General features: G+C 40.8%; 1 protein-coding gene across 1 annotated transcript in view; it reads right to left on the bottom strand.

Moving 5' to 3' along the window:
* Positions 1-6,590, bottom strand: part of Pms2 (mismatch repair endonuclease PMS2) — a 133,505-nt gene extending 126,915 nt beyond the window's left edge. Inside the window, exons 1-2 of the mRNA XM_067149397.2 lie at positions 6,388-6,590; positions 3,196-3,355 (exon numbers count right to left, since the gene is read on the bottom strand). Of these exons, the coding sequence (XP_067005498.2) occupies positions 3,196-3,355; positions 6,388-6,525 (298 nt within the window). The 5' untranslated portion in view covers positions 6,526-6,590. The remainder of the gene's footprint in view (positions 1-3,195; positions 3,356-6,387) is intronic.
* Positions 6,591-18,489: the final 11,899 nt, after the last annotated feature.

Here is an 18,489-nt window from a genome sequence, read left to right as displayed (position 1 = left end):
GGAGCGGTAATCCGATAGCGGAGCGACCGTCGTTTCCCGTCGAAAGCTCCTCAACGACTACTCCAGTTCCCTGGAACTGCAAAAAACTTATACTAGCCCCGGTGGTAGGGGCGGTTTAGTGACTTCATCCCCACTCTTATTTCGACTGCTCCTGGATAAACCAGCCTGTCGAAATTAGCAATACGCTAGACTGTGTGACTTGGATATGCACAAGTACGCTATGCCATGCGGAATTGGATAGGTTTGGCGGATCTGCCGTAATTAATTTATCATCTTGGAGGGGAAGTAGGGAATCCCCAAAGGCATCTGGCTTCAGCCATCGCGTCCGTACGCTATGGGTATTATGTAAGTTGTTTACCAACGCCTTTCGCTTGGAGAATATTTTCTACCAGAACTCTTGACTTTATAATTCCACCAAAATTCAGCCCACTACTCTAACGGGTGGAGTATTGTTAATTAAGCCTTATTTATGCCGAAAATGCATTAAATTTTGCCCGATCGCTTTGGCATCGCTGTACGCTGGCAGATGTTTTCCAATATGGAGTCGCTAAATAGTGTTCTTCTCCTGCTTCTTCTATGACGTGTGCCTAGCTCGGAGATTCCTTAAGCCACCCAGTGGGCAGATGAAGGCGCCTCTCTGGCGGGCTTCGTATTGCGCAACCTGACGATACCCCCAGCATCCACACAAAGAAAGCTTGCTGCCAGCTTCCTTACCAAGCATATCATTTGAAATAAATACTAATTGTGCCGGTACGGTCACAACTAGTTGTTTCAGAAGTTTCGAATCCTGCATCCTCAGGATATGTCCAAAGAATGCCAGTCTCCTCTTACGCATAGTATCTGTAATGGTTTCCAGCTCTTTGTACACGACTTTGTTAGGTATTATCCACCACTGTCCATCTCTCTGGTATTGTTTGAAGATGCAGGTTCTTCCAATACTCCTTTCAATTTTCTGAAGTCTGTCAGTCTTTGATTGTTTATTTAGGTGAAAAAGTGTTTCTGCTGCATATGTAGCTTTCGGTTTTATAACTGTGTTGTAGTGTTTTATTTTTGCATTTATTGATAAACATTTCTTTTTGTAGATATCCCATGTTAATTTTTGTGTTTTAACTAATCTATTTGTTCTTACCGGGCGAGTTGGCTCCCGCATCCGGGAGATAGTGGGTTCGAACCCCACTGTCGGCAGCCCTGAAAATGGTTTTCCGTGGTTTCCCATTTTCACAGCAGGCAAATGCTGGGGCTGTACCTTAATTAAGGCCACGGCCGCTTCCTTCCCATTCCTAGGCCTTTCCTATCCCATGATCACCATACGACCTATCTGTGTCGGTGTGACATAAAGCAACTAGCAAAAAAAAAAAAAAAAAAAATTGTTCTTGTTTGGATTGAGATTTTTTTCCAAGATATTTAAATTGAGTTACTATTTTGATTTTATTACCATTTATGGTAACTTCTTTTAGATGTGTTAGTTTTTTGGACATAATTTCTGTTTTTTTCATATGATATTTTGAGGCCAATTTTATTTGCAGTGTTTTGAAGTTCTGATATCTGGGTTTTGGCTTCTTTTATGTCCACTGCTAGTAATGCTAAATCATCGGCAAAACGAAGGCAATCTGTTTTGATTTTTCGTCCAATTTTTATTTTTGGGTCACATTTCCTAAACTATTCCCTCATTACCATGTCTAGAACATAATTAAATAGTGGTGAGAGCCCATCTCCCTGCCATAGTCCAGTTTTAATTTCAAATGACTTTGATGTTTCACTCCTAAACTTAACTTTTGATTTGGTGTTAGTGAGAGTCAATGTTATCATGTTTATTAATTTGGGGTGTAGTCCAAGGTGTCTTAAAATTTTAAACAAAGATTCTCTATGGATGCAATCGTAAGCTTTATTGAAATCTACAAATGTTATCACCATATCTCTGTTTCTTTTCCTGTTATAGTCCATTATCAACTTAAGACTCATGATCTGATCAGGACAGCTTCTCCAGGGTCTGATATCTCCTTGATATTCTCCTAATTCTTTCTGAAGTCGTAAACTTATCCTATTAAGGATGATTATTGAAAATATTTTGTATGTTATGTCTAGGAGTGAGATTCCCCTGTAGTTATTAGGGTCGGTTTAGTGTCCTTTGTTGTGCAGTGGGTGAATGAGGGCTGTTGTACAGTGTTCTGGCAGTTCTTTAATCCAGATAGAGACAAGTTGTTGACGGAGGACAACTTTTGCTGATCTTCCTGCATATTTCCAGATTTCCGCAAAGGTCTGATCTTCTCTTGGCGCTTTGTAGTTTTTTTAATTTATTCAGTGCTTGGTAGAATTCCTTTATTGTGGGGGAATTTATGTTATCTGGTGATGTTTTATTGGGGTGTTGGTGTCCAAATGAAGGAGTTCGGTAGGTTCCTCACAATTTAGAAGCTTGTTGAAATATTTAGCCAGAATTTCTGCATTGTCTTTATTGTTATGAGCCAGCTTACCATTTCATCCTTCATCAGTAGAGTCGGGGATTCATATTTTTGGAGCTGTTTTCTGAAGGTTTTGTAGTAGTCCCTTGATTGAGTTTTATTGAATTCTTCTTCAATTAATTGCAGTGTGTACTTTTGATGCTGTCTTTTTATTCTTCTTGGGTAGTTTCTTTTCTCTGTTTTACTAAATTTTGATAGGATATTTCTGATTTTTGGGACTGATGTAATAGCCATGCCTGATGTCTTTTTCCACTGTTTCATCACATTCACTGTTCCACCACTGGTGTTTTTTATGTGGTTTAATTAGAGCCAGGTCTTCTGCAATTTGTTTAAGGTTGTTTACTAAGTCTTCAAGTTTATCTGTGATTTTTATTTTTTCAGTTGCTTTTTGGTAATTTTCATTGTTGATTAGCTCGGTAGGATCTATTTTTCTTTTAGTTTTAGGGGCTTGCTTTTATTGTCTCCTCTGGGGAGTGAGTTTAATTTTTATTTTAACTATGTAGTAATCTGAACCTGTGTCTATTCCTCGGAGGACTTTGACGTTATATATTGGAAGCATTTTAATTTTGTAGGCCTACATAACTTTTTACTGATCTCAGATGTAAATTTGTGTTATTTTAATGACAAAGCTGTAGTTCACAGCCTTGACACATGGTATACTGTACATAAATATAAAATAGGAGTGTGTCAGAGCTAGAGGAAGAAAATAATTCCCAATAAGTGAAAGCAAACTTACTAAGTCCTTCAAAATTCTTCTCTTCAACACCACAACCATTGTCAATAACTTCAATAAGCTCACTGCCATATTCCTTGAGACGAATTTCAATTACTGTAGCTCTGGCATCCAAGCTGTTTTCAACCAATTCTTTCACTGCAGTGGCTAAGTTAAGAACCACCTAGCAAGTAATCAAAATGCATTAATTCAATATATTATTATATAACAACATGGCATAATAGCTTAGTAAAAAGAACAGGTTGAAAGGCATAAATATAAAGATGAGATAAGACAAGATTCTGATAGACAGATACTGCAACACTACTAATCATCTTCAATGTTCAACTATTAACAGTATTAAAGAGACACTGGAGTTAAGAAATGTTAATCTAGAAAGGAGGTTCTCTAACATGCAAGAAAACTAGCCTAAATTATAAGTTCCAACATTAAAATAGTGAGTATCCTTAAGTTTTCTTCATTTTCTATAATTATTCCTTTTCTCTGTTTATCCTCTGATATAGATTCCTTCTTTTTTTTTTTTGCTAGCTGCTTTACATCACACTGACACAGATAGGTCTTCTGGTGACGGGACAGGAAAGGGCTAGGAGTATGAAGGAAGCGGTCGTGGCCTTAACTGAGGTACAGCCCCAGCATTTGCCTGGTGTGAAAATGGGAAACTATGGAAAACCATCTTCAAGGCTGCCGACAGTTGGGTTCGAACCCACTATCTCCTGAATACTGGATACCGGCCGCACTTAAGCGACTGCAGCTATCAAGCTCGGCTGATATAGATTCATCCTAGTAATCTATATATATAAAATAAGAGTTTTGTCTGTACATTGCTCAGAATTTGAAAAGAATGGTATTTCTGTATCGATCATGTCCACAGTAACAAGAAAATGCAGTTTTTACTTTTCCGTAATTTCTGTCTGTCTGTCTGTATCTACACGCATCACGAGGAAATGGCAGAAGAGAATTTAATAAAAATCGGTATGTAAAGTCGGGGGGTGAGCCGCTACAATCTAGGCTATAAATCATTTTATTCACGCTGAGTGAAATGGTAGTTTAGGGGAAGGCCTAAAATTCAATTCTCAAATATTTATATTATTAGTGGTCATATCGATAAATAATATATAACTAAAGATATACAGAATTATTTTTCTGCTCATTTATGTCTTATACATTTTACCATACCGGTTATGATAACAGAGATATTCATGAATTTGGATTTTTGTTGCCAAGTCCATATCAACGCCGAGCCCCGACAAAATGGGTAAACAGAATTTAATGAAAATCGGTATATAGAGTCGGGGAATAAGAAAATACAGTTTAAGCTATAAACAATGTTATTCACCCTGGGTGAAATGGTAGTTTAGGGGAAGGCACCTAAAATTTAATTTTTAAATACCTGTGTTCTTGGTCCTATGGAAAAGTACTACATAACAAAAGTTATAGAGAATATAATTTTCGATCATTAATGTTTTATTCAGTTTTAGCGTACCGACTATGATAAGAGTGGTATTTCAGAACCAGAAGACAATTAATAATGTGACGGCCTACAATTAACGTTAAAAATTAAATAATTGAAAAAGAGGTTCAACCTATTCAATACATAGGAAAGAAATGTAGTGATTACATTCTTATTTAATAGTAAATATAAATGGGACCGGTTTCGACCCTAGTCCAGGTCATCGTCAGCCGTAAAAACATGTAAAACAATGCATATGAAAAAGAAAAAGATTAAGTGAACTCTGGATCGGTATAAGATGAAACATAAATTAACGATGGGGGTAGAAATTGTGAGTCACTTAAAAGAAAACAGTACGTAATATTAAGAATGGTAGTATGGCACACGCAATGATAGGCGAAGTCTCACAATGTTTATGAATATTGGAGAACAGTCAAATGGGTCAGTTTCCACACTCTGTCAGGCACAAAGTCACAACACTTTCAAATAATATATGAAGATCATAAATAACTTGAAGTCGCAGACGAATAGATTTGTTTAATGCCCAGTACCCTCCACAGAGATATGACCCACTGCAGAGAACTTGGGTTGCCCTCAACAGTCCAAACAAGTCATGGACATTGCAGCTCTTTACTATATAAATGTAGCATGTAACCTTCTCCTGCAGTGTGACTGTGGTGACGTGAACCGGACAATCCAACATATTGTAACGAATAGTCTGAAGAGGTATTTTTCAGGATCTACAGAGGAATTTGTGAGAGCTTCTGAAAAGGCTATATAGTGGTTGGAAACTTAGATCTGATATTATGATTCCCCAATGCTTTGCTGACTGTCATTTTATAATATATCTGTCGAGCTCTTTAACTGAATGGGCAGCAAAGTCACCTTCGGTTCAGAGAGCCCCAGGTTTGAGGGTTGGAGATTTTAACCTTAAATAGTCATTTCCTCTGGCTTGGGGACTGGGTATTTCTACTGTCCCCAACATGCCTGCAACTCACACACCCACACACAACACTATCCCCCACTCCAAAAACACACAGTTCCTACAAACGCTAGATGCTGCCCACCCTCTTTGGAGGGTCTGCCTTGCAAGGGCGGAACCAAGCGAGCCAAATATTTCCTCGGACACTCCCAGCACTAAAAGTCAGACGATAAATAAATAAATACTAAAATATGACATGTGTAATTCTGTTTGATGAACTGTGTTATTGTGGCTCCAAAAACTGCAGGTCCCATCCTCCAGTAGATAACTGAGAAGAGTAAAAAAGTAAGCGATTTTCTATACAAAGTTCTTCCTTATCTTTTTTTTTTTTTTTTTTTTTGCTTTACGTCGCACCGACACAGATAGGTCTTATGGCGACGATGGGACAGGGAAGGGCTGGGAGTGGGAAGGAAGCGGCCGTGGCCTTAATTAAGGTACAGCCCCAGCATTTGCCTGGTGTGAAAATGAGAAACCTCGGAAAACCATCTTCAGGGCTGCCGACAGTGAGGTTCGAACCTACTATCTCCCGGATACTGGATACTGGCCGCACTTAAGCAACTGCAGCTATCGAGCTCGGTCCTTATCAAAATAAGGAGGCTTGCAAAATTCACAATTCCTAATTTAGGGGAACTAACTCGGTACGACTTTCACACAATACTCCCGACATATAGAACACCAATACTTTTTTTTTTTAAATCTATACCACTAATACAGTCAACTGGTGAAATAACACAACTGTAAGAACATAGCATGCGGTGCTCACCTGTCCCGAGCAAATTCTATGGACTGCACTCTTGTTTATAGGTTCAATGTTTCTGGTTATGAGAGATTTGACATTTTCATCAACACCAACTATGTCGTTTGATAGTCCTTCATTATCAATACTGTCAGTCCCTTCCATCTTGACATGGACCTTTATCAAATTATTCAAATTCTCACCCCCGACAAATTTCCACAATCTCCCATTTTCCCGCGAAACAGCGTTGCCATCCACGGAAGCTGTCATTCGCTTTCGCTCTCACTTTTGTTTGTAATGGTTACTATGACAACAGTAATGACAGATGCAGACAACGTGATAAATTTTACTTACCCTACCTAATTAAAATCATGTACCTTTCTTTAGTTTCTTGTATTATTTTCACACGTATTCATTTTTAATCCTACATGTACTTCTGTAACATTATAAGCCAAAATTAAATTCTATTGCAAAGCGGTTTTATTCAGAACTTAGGCTTCAATATATTATTTTTAGCAATCGGCACCATTAATCACGAAGGTAGAGTTTCTGGAGTTGGTCTTTGACCAACAAATAACAACGAGCTATAGGTATTTGCTAGAATTACATAGAGAAGCTGTATGCCTGTCATCAGTGCTCTTTGTGGCGGCAAGTTCATAAAGGACAGCCACATTATGACCATAGCCGACTATGGCTCTGATTATGACGATTCTTCTTATATTCATAGCCGACTACTGCAAGGATCATATATATCCTTTTCGAAAAACAATCCGTTGATCGTGATGTTGGTCTCGCGCTACAGCACGGATGATGTGGTGCTATCGCACTCTATGATTATTAATGGTCCAGTGATTTTTAACGTGTATTTTCAACATTTTTCGTAATTCGAGAGCCATGCCCTGTTGTTAATGTGCCTACTGAAAACATGGCAGACGTCAATTATCTTCAGCCACTCAGCGCTTTTGCCTGTCTATGCTAGTTGTTGGGACATGATGAAATGCATTGCATTACAAAGTCAAAGAAGGTGCGTTAAAGTGGAAGAGAAATACACCATTCTCTTTCCATCGTAATATCAAAATATGTATTCGTTTGCAATCCGTGAGGTTTAGTCGACTACAGTTACAAGCCGGAGTCATGTAAGTTTGACAACGTCCAGTGGAGGCCAAAGTGAAAGCGCGGAATCTATCCGTGTATGTTGATGTCTAGTGAACTTCGTCTCGTGTTTCGTTTAATTTTTCACGGAGATAGGTTCGAGTTTATATAACAAGATAAGTGATAGAATGAGCATACGTAGAGCCTATTATCGAAATAATGTGAAGGCTAAGCAGAGCTGAATAGCTTGGACTGTAGAGCTGGCTTTCTAAGCCCAACTCAGTCCGATGGTATTTGAAGGTGCTCAAATACGTCAGCCTCGTGTAGGTAGATTTACTGGCACGTTAAAGAACCCCTGCGGGACAAAGTTCTCGCATCTCGGCGTCTCCCAAAAACCGTAAAAGTAATTAGTGGGATGTTAAATCAATAACGTTATTATTTGTGAAGGTGCGGACTGAATTTGGCTTATTAATAAAATGTTTCGTGTATTTGCAGATGCCCAGAAAATGTTGTGTTTTCATGTATCGTAACAACTATAACATTAAAAGAGGTTTTGTTACCTCGTTTAGTTTTCCTTCAGACGAGGAATTAAAACAAAAATGGATTTGTCATTTTAAACGGGATAATTGGGAACCTGGGAAGGATCAGTCGTATGCATAAAACATGCCACACACGAAAGTTTTTCAACAGGTGATAAAATTCGTTATAGTAAAGTCAACGTAACTATACTGCCACCTAAACCTAATGAGCTTCTCCCTGATGCATGTCAAATTATTTTCCCAAATTTGCCAAAAATATTTGTCATCGAAAAGTGTTAAAAGAAAAGATCCTGAAGATGCCCGGCTCCATGGCTGAATGGTTAGCGAGCTGGCCTTTAGTCACAGGGGCCCCAGGTTCGATTCCCAGTCCGGCCGGGAATTTTAACCATCATTTCATCCTCATCACGATGCGCAGGTCGCGTACGGGTGTCAAATAAAAAGACCTGCACCTGGCGAGCCGAACATGTCTTCGGACACTCCCGACACTAAAAGGCATTTCATTTCATTTATCCTGAAGATAAGAGCCTGGAAATGTAGAGTAGGGTAAACAAGAAGGTGGGTGATATGCCAAATTTACTCAAAATTCACCAAGATATGAATGTCACTGTACTGTATATGTTAAGTTACCAGGTGTTGGTAAAAGAAATGACATGTTTAGCAGATGGTAAAATATCAACGTGGTCTCAACTAAATGCACACCGTATTAATTTATATAGGAACCACTTCTTGTTGTGTTAGTGTTAAATATGTACAAATAAATCTATTAAAATGCTTCACAGTCTCATAGAGTATCGTGAGGTAAGCAATGAAAGGGCATTCTTTGTCTTGCCACATTTTTTTAAGGGAACAGGTCGAACTTTGCACTAAAAGGGCCGGGGTGAGTGGCTCAACATTAGCCTTCTGACCCCAACTTGGCAGGTTCGATTCTGGCTCAGTTCGGTAGTATTCGAAGGGGCTTAAATACGTCATCCTTGTGTCGGTAGATTTAATGGCACGTAAAATAACTCCTGAGGGGCTAAATTCTGGCACCTCGGCGTCTCAAAAACCATAAAAGTACTTAGTGGGGCACAAAGCAAATAACATTATTATTATTATTATTATTATTATTATTATTATTATTATTATTATTATTATTATTATTATTATTATTATTATTATTATGTATAATTCGCTGGGGCCATCAAGGACCACGTTAAGTCTTGTTGCATTTGACACTGAACTTGGCGTTCTTTAGAGCCCAAATTTCCCTCATTCTTTGTGAGTGGGCCTGCTTACGCTCCTCTGTCCAAGGGGTTCCGTGTCTTCTCTTCGGTTGCTCGTCTCGGTTTAGCCCGTTCGTCAATATTTTCTTGCGGAAGAGATCTCTGTTAAGGGCGTCTTCAGCTGAGATATGTAGCATTTGCAGGTCTTCTTTGGTATTTCTAAACCAGGGAATTGTGGTTTTAGGGTTTGAATCAAAAAAGTGAAATATTTCTTTAGTTAACTTTCTTCCGTCCATTCTTTTCAGATGACCGTAAAATCGAGCCCGTCTTTTTCTGATTGTGTCGGTAATTTTCTCTATTTTGCTGTAGACTTCCTTGTTGGATCTCTTTTGATGGACTCCATTTCTGTACTTTGATCCCAAGATTCCTCTCACAATTTTGCGTTCTCTTTTCTCCAGTTCTTCAAGGAGTCCTTTGTTGGCATTTAGAGACAGGGTTTCGGCTGCATATAGAACTACTGGCTTAAGAACTGTTTCATAGTGACGTATCTTGGTGTTTTGGGAAAGGCATTTTTTGTTGTAGATTGTGCGGGATGTTTGGTAGGCTATTTCCAGTTTGCGTACTCGCTCCTGAAGTGCTTCTTTGTCCAGTCCATTTTTCATGATGATCTCACCCAGGTATTTGAATTTGTCTAATCGGGTGATGTCCCCGTATTTTGTATGGAGTTTTGGTGGAGCCTCTTTGATGTTAGTCATTACTTCTGTTTTCTCAAACGATATCTGCGAACCAGTTTGTTCGGCAATTTCCTTTAAAATTTCAACTTGAGCTCTAGCGGTTTCTATGTCGTTTGAGAGAACAGCAATATCATTGGCAAATGCTAAGCAGTCTGTTGCGATCCCCTTGGATTTGGTTCCTATTCTCAATGGACTGTAGTTGGTTTCCTGTAATCTCACCCGCCAGGCTCTGATATTATTATTATTATTATTATTATTATTATTATTATTATTATTATTATTATTATTATTATTATTATTATTATTATTACGGAGATATCCGTGGTAGGTAGAGGTGAAAGAAGGTGCGGGTGTGAATGGGTTTCAAGCTACGAAATTAACGTGCAATGTAAAATTAATTTAAAATTTAACTAGGTTATATTTTCTTTTCAAAAACAAGAGATAACAATCATAACAGGTACAGAGTAGCAAAAATGTAGGTACAATATTACTGGATTCGGGCTCAGTGCCCTTACTTCATAACTCTTGGGCAATCAGCCCCGCCTTACACCAAAAAAAAAAAAAATTTTAGCCAAGGGGCAGGAAACCCCATTCATGCCCAGGAGCACTGGCTCCAAACATTACACATAAAGCCTGCACGAGGCATACAGAAACAAATTTCAAAGAGCGATCCGCTCTCAAAATTGTAAGCCTATCACAAGGCCACACCAAACTCTACCTTCAAGCTGTCCTCTAAGGACGTATTCACAGGGGTAAAATACCCAACCTACGGAGGTCTATTACATGAAAAGAAGGTTGATTACATGACCTCTAAAATAACAATTTGAGAGGAGGCGAACTTGCACTCCTAATACACTTTGTTTTTAAAACCTAATCTGGCTCTGGGCCGCTAACGCAAGGGCTAATCCCATACTACAGAGGTGACTTAGAGAAGAACACTTTACATTACATAAACGAAGAATAGTTTGAGAAAATAAGTTCACCTCAAAACAAATGTGAGTGGGAGCTCGAGAGGGTTAGCACTCTCTATCCCAATATGTAGCTTTACAAGAAAAAGATGAAAAGAGTAATTACATTTTAGGAAAAGGTTACATGATGGAAATGCTTCGAACCCGCCGCGAGTGTTAAACTGCCGACCTAGCAAGAAAAGAAGTTATTAATAGGCCATTACCTGGTGTTGAACGGCTGAAGAAGAAAGAGGCGCTTCCCGCCTCCTGCTATGTACTTAATACACTGAAAGATGGAACAGAAGTGGCCCGGAGACCCCAAAATCAGCAGTTTAAATACTCTCGCGGAAGTTTCTAGGCGTTAGGGGAATGAAAACACCCGCCCACAATGTTTTTATTGGATAGGACCCCGCAACGGATACAAGTTGGGGGAAGATACACCAGATTGGTCAGAAATTACTAAAAGAAATTCGGGATTGGATAAATCTAAAACAAGGGGAAAAAGAGGGGTATACAGCCAACTTAAACAATAACAGAAAGAAATTTAACAAGAAACAAACTTTTGAAATAAAAATTTCTCCAACAAAATAGTTCTTTGACTCCGCACTAGGGTGCGCTATTGTTGATCTTCAGTAGTGTCCTCTAGAAGAGAAAGTTCACACTTCTTACTTCAAGCGAAACAAAAACACATCAAAAGTGACACAGTTCAAAAACTCAAAATTTTCCACGTGGTGACATCTTCTGAGAAAGTAGAGAATTAATAGAATAGATAAAGTTCAACCTTCCTCCAGAAGAGGAGTTTCAACTGGCGCAACTTTTAAATAAACGGTGTAGAGGTGTACCGCCCGGTACAGACCTCCCCCCCCAAAAGTTCCTCCAGGGGTGACACATGAAATCAGTTTGAAACAATGTCCAAGTAATGATGTTGATACGAAGATAGATAGCAGAAGCATTTACAAGATTTCTTAATTCAGTTTCAAAATGTTGTTGTTGCAGGTGAATGAAAGTCTTTATGTTTGTAGAATTTGAATTTCTGAAGATAAACTTTTAATACTTAAAGGTGAAGAAAAATTTTGCAATGTCCACCAAATATTGTTGTTGAATTCCCCAGTGTAGTTATTGCTTATGGTGACTGTCCATGTAGTTGATGTAGATTGAGTCGGATGGCCAGACCGGCCGTTGCAGCTTGCGTCCAACGGAGGCCGCTCGGACCCCTCAAGTACCCTGAGATACCGCTCGCCCGCACTATGAGGGGAGCAGAGGTGTTGAAGTACGCCGCGCCCGCGGTGAACAGATACAGGCTGCGGGCATGTAGCAGGTCGTGCGCCGCACATCAGCCTTGGCCGGGAGGAGAGCTCCGGCTCGCCGTGCACATGTCGTCCTCGCTGGAGAGGAGGGGGCCCATCCCCCTCCCCAGTCGCTGCACGGCGCTGCGCGGCTGCGGGGGCGCTGAAACATTAAAGCTAGGCGGCAGAATTGTGTTGGACTATCATCTTCTTTGAGGCTACAGGCTTGTGGAGAGGTTGAGGGGCCAGCGGCGTGTAGATATCCATGGCATTTACTATTATGAAGCCACAGTGTAAGGTGGAGCAGGAGACGGGAGCGTGGTAATGGCCGTGGCAAGAACAGGATGGCAGTTTAACGGGTCGGGGCAGGTTTTACACAAGGCTTACATCTAAAACCAAAATATTACAGAAGGGGCAGAATGCCTTAAAAGTGAAACTCAAAAAAAAATATAACCTTCATATCCTTTCAAAATAATATGAAGCAAGTTAACACAGAAATTACACCGGTTTCACCTGGGACAGGTGAACTCTAAATATCCTCTCGGTGGCTGGATTACTTAGCAATAAGGTAACCGGCGTAAGAAAATCGAGAATGATACAAGGCCCATGAAATCTGGGGGCAAGCTTGCCCGCGGGAACAAAATTTTTGACCATAACCTGGTCACCTACCTTCAAAGTGGTGGGTCTCCGTCCACGATCATACCTTTCCCTAACCTTTTCATGAGACACTTTAAGATTGGCTTTAGCCTTCTTCCAAAGATCTTTAATGTTATCCGGATCTATTGTCTCGGGTAGAATGTCATTCAAAGACCAGAGGTTAGAGAGCGGCGAGTTGGGAACAAACTTGAACATCAAAGAAGCTGGAGTAAACTTGTGAGATTCATGAACCGCCGAATTCAAAGCAAAAGCTATCCAATGCAGGGACGTGTCCCACCTGGAAGGATCTTCATGATGATAGGCAATGAGTGCGGACCTGAGATTACGGTTAACCCGTTCAGCCAGAGATGGTTGAGGGTAATAAGCAGAAGTAGTTACATGAGAGATGGACAAGTCAAAACAAAATTTACGAAATAAATTTGATGTGAACGCCTTAGCATTATCAGATACAATATATTGACACGGACCAAAAGAAGCAAAAATAGAATTTAAGCAAGTAATGGTTGACTGAGCGGTAGCCAGCTTAGTCGGAAATAACCAGGAAAATCTTGTAAAACCATCTACACACACAAAGATGAACTTGTTGGCATTGCCCTTTGACTGGGGGAAGGGTCCCACATAATCAATATACAGGCGTTCCATGGGGCGCGACGCTTGATGAGAAGACAAAAGGCCTACTTTAGTGGACATGGTGGGTTTACTGATCAAACAAGATTTACAAGCTTTTACGAGTTCCCGAATTTCACCGTCCATACCTTTCCATATGAACATTTCACGAATCTTTTCACGAGTTTTAAAGATTCCAAGATGCCCCCCCAGTGGGGTCTCATGATAGTATTTGAAGATCATAGGTACAAGAACCGCTGGAACAACAACTTTCATCAACTTATCATGCCTCGAAGGGCAACATAGAACACCATTCCTCAGAACATAAGGGACAGCATGTTCCCCAGAAGAAAGGGTTTCCATTATCGGAGCCAGCGTAGGATCTTCACGTTGGTATTTCTCGATATCCCTAAAGAGCATGGGAGCATCGGTTAGGATGGCATTAACCTCGGATAGTATGGACTCGGAAGGTGATGAACTGTCGACCGGTTCATGGGTCTCGACCTCGTTTGAAAACATACGGCTGAGTCCATCAGCCACAACATTTTCGGTACCTCTGATATGCCTGACATCGAATTGGAAGGCGGAAATACGGATGGCCCAACGGGCTATACGACCAGTACGACGCGGTCTACCTAAGACCCAGCTTAAGGCTTGGTTATCTGTCTCCAGGTCGAATTTGACATGTTCCAGATAGAGACGGAACTTTTCTAAGGCGAATAAGACTGCCAACCCTTCGAGCTCATAGATGGAATACTTGGCTTCTTGAGCCGATAGAGTCCTAGATGCATAGGCGATGGGACGCCTCCCTAGTTCAGTCTCTTGAAGAAGGACTGCAGCTACAGCTGACGACGACGCGTCCGTTTGGACGATGAATTTCTTCGAGAAATCAGGCATAGCAAGTACAGGGGCATTACAGAGAGCTAATTTAAGATCTTCGAAAGCGGCTTGTTGAGAAGGTCCCCACTCGAATTTGATGCCTTTCCTACGAAGAAGGTTTAAGGGCGCCGCTCTATTAGCGAAGTTAGGAATAAACTTCCTGAAGAAATTCACCATACCAATGAATCTAGCGATACCTTTGATGTCCTTAGGAGGTTTAAAATCACGGATGGCCTGTGTTCTAGAATGATCGACAGCTACCCCATCGGGTGACACAATATGCCCTAGGAATGACATAGAGGGCTTAGCAAAGGCAACCTTGGACAACTTGACAGTTAACCCAGCCTTACGAAGGCGATTCAGAACTTCTCGCAGATGATCTAGATGTTCTTCAAAAGTCTCGGAAAATACGACGACATCATCCAAGTAGTGATATAAGTACTCAAATTTGATGTCGGAAAAGACCCTATCTAGTAGCCTAGTGAGCACAGCTGCCCCCGTGGGGAGCCCGAAAGGCACGCGGTTGTATTCGTATAAGTTCCAGTCCGTGGCAAACGCTGTAAGATGTTTAGACTCTTCGGCAAGGGGAATTTGATTATAGGCCTGATTCAAGTCCAAGATGGTGAAGAACTTGGCCTTACGAAACCATGAAAAGCAAGAATGAAGGTCGGGAAGGGGCACAGATTGCAACACCACCTTCCGATTGAGAGCCCTGTAATCAATGACAGGCCTGAAGCCCCCTTGGGGTTTCGGGACTAGAAAAATAGGCGAAGAATACGCTGACTTAGAGGGCCTAATAATACCATCTTTCAACATCTGCTCGATAATTTCTTTCAGAGCCTTCATTTTAGGTGGAGATAGCCTATAAGGTGGAAAACGGACAGGAATCGAATCCGTGACCTCAATTTTGTATTCAATAAGGTCAGTAACACCAAGAGTATCAGAGAACACCTCTGGAAAGGACTGACACAATTTGCGAATACTATCAGCCTGCTCCTCAGGTAGATGTCTAAGGTCTAACAACATCTCATCCTGGGTAGGCGAAATAGATGAACATGATACAGAATTACACTTTAACAAAGGAATTTTACAATTGGACGCAAACTTGAATGTGCACGACTTACTCTGGAGATCGAGCACAAGACCAGTGTGAGAAATGAAGTCCGCTCCCAATATGATGGGGCAAGACAAGTGCTTAGCCACAAACAGTTTGATTTTCCATGTAAATTTAAAAATACGAATTTTGACCAGTATGGAACCTAGAATTTCTAATGGCGATGAATTAGCCGAAACATATTGAATAAGAGCTGAGACATGGTCAGGTAGTTTACAAACAGATTTCAATTTAGAATACCATTCAGCCGAAATAATCGAACAAACACTGCCTGAATCTAAGAGAGCTGTTATAGGCTCGTTATTTAACTCAATCTTAAGAAAAGGAACAGGTGCGGGGGTATCCGCCGCAATCCTAAGACATTCTTTAGGGCATTCAAAAGATGAATTTGAAGGCTGATTGTTCTCTGCATTTACAACCTGTTTACTAGGGGCTGAGTCTCGGGAAGATGGATTAGTCGACTCAGCCGATGCCACTAGTCACTTTTTATTATTGGCATAGGTGGAATTTGCACCAGAAGTTGAGCAGGAGGGGGTGCTATTTGAGTTTGGGCAATTTTTGGCGATATGTGGGAAGGCCCCACACTTAAAACAGCCTTGTGATGAACCAGCTCCATTATTTGCCCTACTAGACTTGATCAGAGGACACTTATTGCGCAGATGGTCAGGCGACCCGCAAGCATAACATTTACGAGGGGTGACTGGTCGGCGAGGTGGAAGCCGAGTATTACTAAAAGAAGGCGGGGGTTCTTTTGCCACACGCAAGGAATCGGCATACCTAACTCCTTCCGCAGAGACGGCTAATGCTTCCAGTTCAGAGAAGGTTTGCGGGCACGCCGCGAAACACAAATATGACCTGTAGGGTGGTGAAATCCCTTCGATAATAGCTTGCACGATCTGATCCTCAGGGAAGTGGAGAGCAAACACCCTAGTATAAAACTTAATATCTTGGATGAAGTCTGCCAGGTTTTCATCCAAGCGCTGTACCCGATAATAGTATTTCTGAATAAGAGATGACCTCGCGCGGGCAGGAATAAAATTTGCAAGCAGATGTGCATGGAAATCTTCGATAGATGACTGTTCAGCTATGGCTCTTACTATTTTATCTGAGAGAACCCCAATAGCATAAGGATAGATAATTTGCAAAATTTGACATGGGGAAAGAGAAAACACAAGGGCATGATCCTGAAATTCCACTAGAAATCTTAAAAATGAAATTACGTCACTGGTGGTATTAACGGAAAACTTGGATATACCTCTGAGCAACATTGCCAATGGATGAGGCAAGCTGCTAAACCCGGGCGACATAGTAGGTAAAGGTTTCAATGGCAAGGAAGTTAATTCAGCACGTACATTGTTCAACGATGTGCGGCGTTCAGACTCGTTGTCCAATGGGGCAGAGATAGTTTGAGCAGCAACGGTTATCCTATTGCCTTCTCCCTTAGCAGGTTCTTCCTCACTACTTACATTCACTATGGTGGGCTGATCAGATTTGGGAGGAACTTCCCCAGTTAACAATTGAGTGACTTTACTAGACAATTCAGAGATAGTTTCAAGGAGCGTATTAGCTTACTTCCTCTGAACGTCATTCACCTTCAGAGACAACAGATCATTAACTCTATTTGAAAAGTGATATAATCTGCCTTGCACACGCTTAATTTGGTTAGGAGACGGATCATTTTCATCAAAAAAACTAACTACGGAAGCTAGCCCAGTAATATTCTCCGTGATCGTGGAAAGAGAGTCGTCAATTTCTTTCTCTCCCAAATTGGGGATGGAAATGGGCAAATCAAGGGACTCTCTAAGCTTGTTAGTGTCTATTGCAACCGTGCCTCCAGATTGAACGTTTCTGATAGTTAACTCGTATATCAACTCCTCTTTGCGCAAATAGTTAAGGAGGAGAACATCGCGAGGGCCGGACATGATGACAGAACAATAAAAAAAACTCAAAAAATTCCAGCAACTGAGAAAATTGTTAGAGTTCGAATTAAAGCAATGTTTAGCCGTCAAAAGGGGCTAAATTGAGACCCATTCAACCACGCTCTGCTACCACTTGTTACGGAGATATCCGTGGTAGGTAGAGGTGAAAGAAGGTGTGGGTGTGAATGGGTTTCAAGCTACGAAATTAACGTGCAATGTAAAATTAATTTAAAATTTAACTAGGTTATATTTTCTTTTCAAAAACAAGAGATAACAATCATAACAGGTACAGAGTAGCAAAAATGTAGGTACAATATTACTGGATTCGGGCTCAGTGCCCTTACTTCATAACTCTTGGGCAATCAGCCCCGCCTTACTCCAAAAAAAAAAAAATTTAGCCAAGGGGCAGGAAACCCCATTCATGCCCAGGAGCACTGGCTCCAAACATTACACATAAAGCCTGCACGAGGCATACAGAAACAAATTTCAAAGAGCGATCCGCTCTCAAAATTGTAAGCCTATCACAAGGCCACACCAAACTCTACCTTCAAGCTGTCCTCTAAGGACGTATTCACAGGGGTAAAATACCCAACCTACGGAGGTCTATTACATGAAAAGAAGGTTGATTACATGACCTCTAAAATAACAATTTGAGAGGAGGCGAACTTGCACTCCTAATACACTTTGTTTTTAAAACCTAATCTGGCTCTGGGCCGCTAACGCAAGGGCTAATCCCATACTACAGAGGTGACTTAGAGAAGAACACTTTACATTACATAAACGAAGAATAGTTTGAGAAAATAAGTTCACCTCAAAACAAATGTGAGTGGGAGCTCGAGAGGGTTAGCACTCTCTATCCCAATATGTAGCTTTACAAGAAAAAGATGAAAAGAGTAATTACATTTTAGGAAAAGGTTACATGATGGAAATGCTTCGAACCCGCCGCGAGTGTTAAACTGCCGACCTAGCAAGAAAAGAAGTTATTAATAGGCCATTACCTGGTGTTGAACGGCTGAAGAAGAAAGAGGCGCTTCCCGCCTCCTGCTATGTACTTAATACACTGAAAGATGGAACAGAAGTGGCCCGGAGACCCCAAAATCAGCAGTTTAAATACTCTCGCGGAAGTTTCTAGGCGTTAGGGGAATGAAAACACC

The sequence above is a fragment of the Anabrus simplex genome, chromosome 1, assembly GCF_040414725.1.
Source record: "Anabrus simplex isolate iqAnaSimp1 chromosome 1, ASM4041472v1, whole genome shotgun sequence".
Taxonomy (NCBI): domain Eukaryota; kingdom Metazoa; phylum Arthropoda; class Insecta; order Orthoptera; family Tettigoniidae; genus Anabrus; species Anabrus simplex.
Note: the sequence above shows the minus strand (reverse complement) of the source record. Positions and strands in the feature narration are given on the sequence as shown.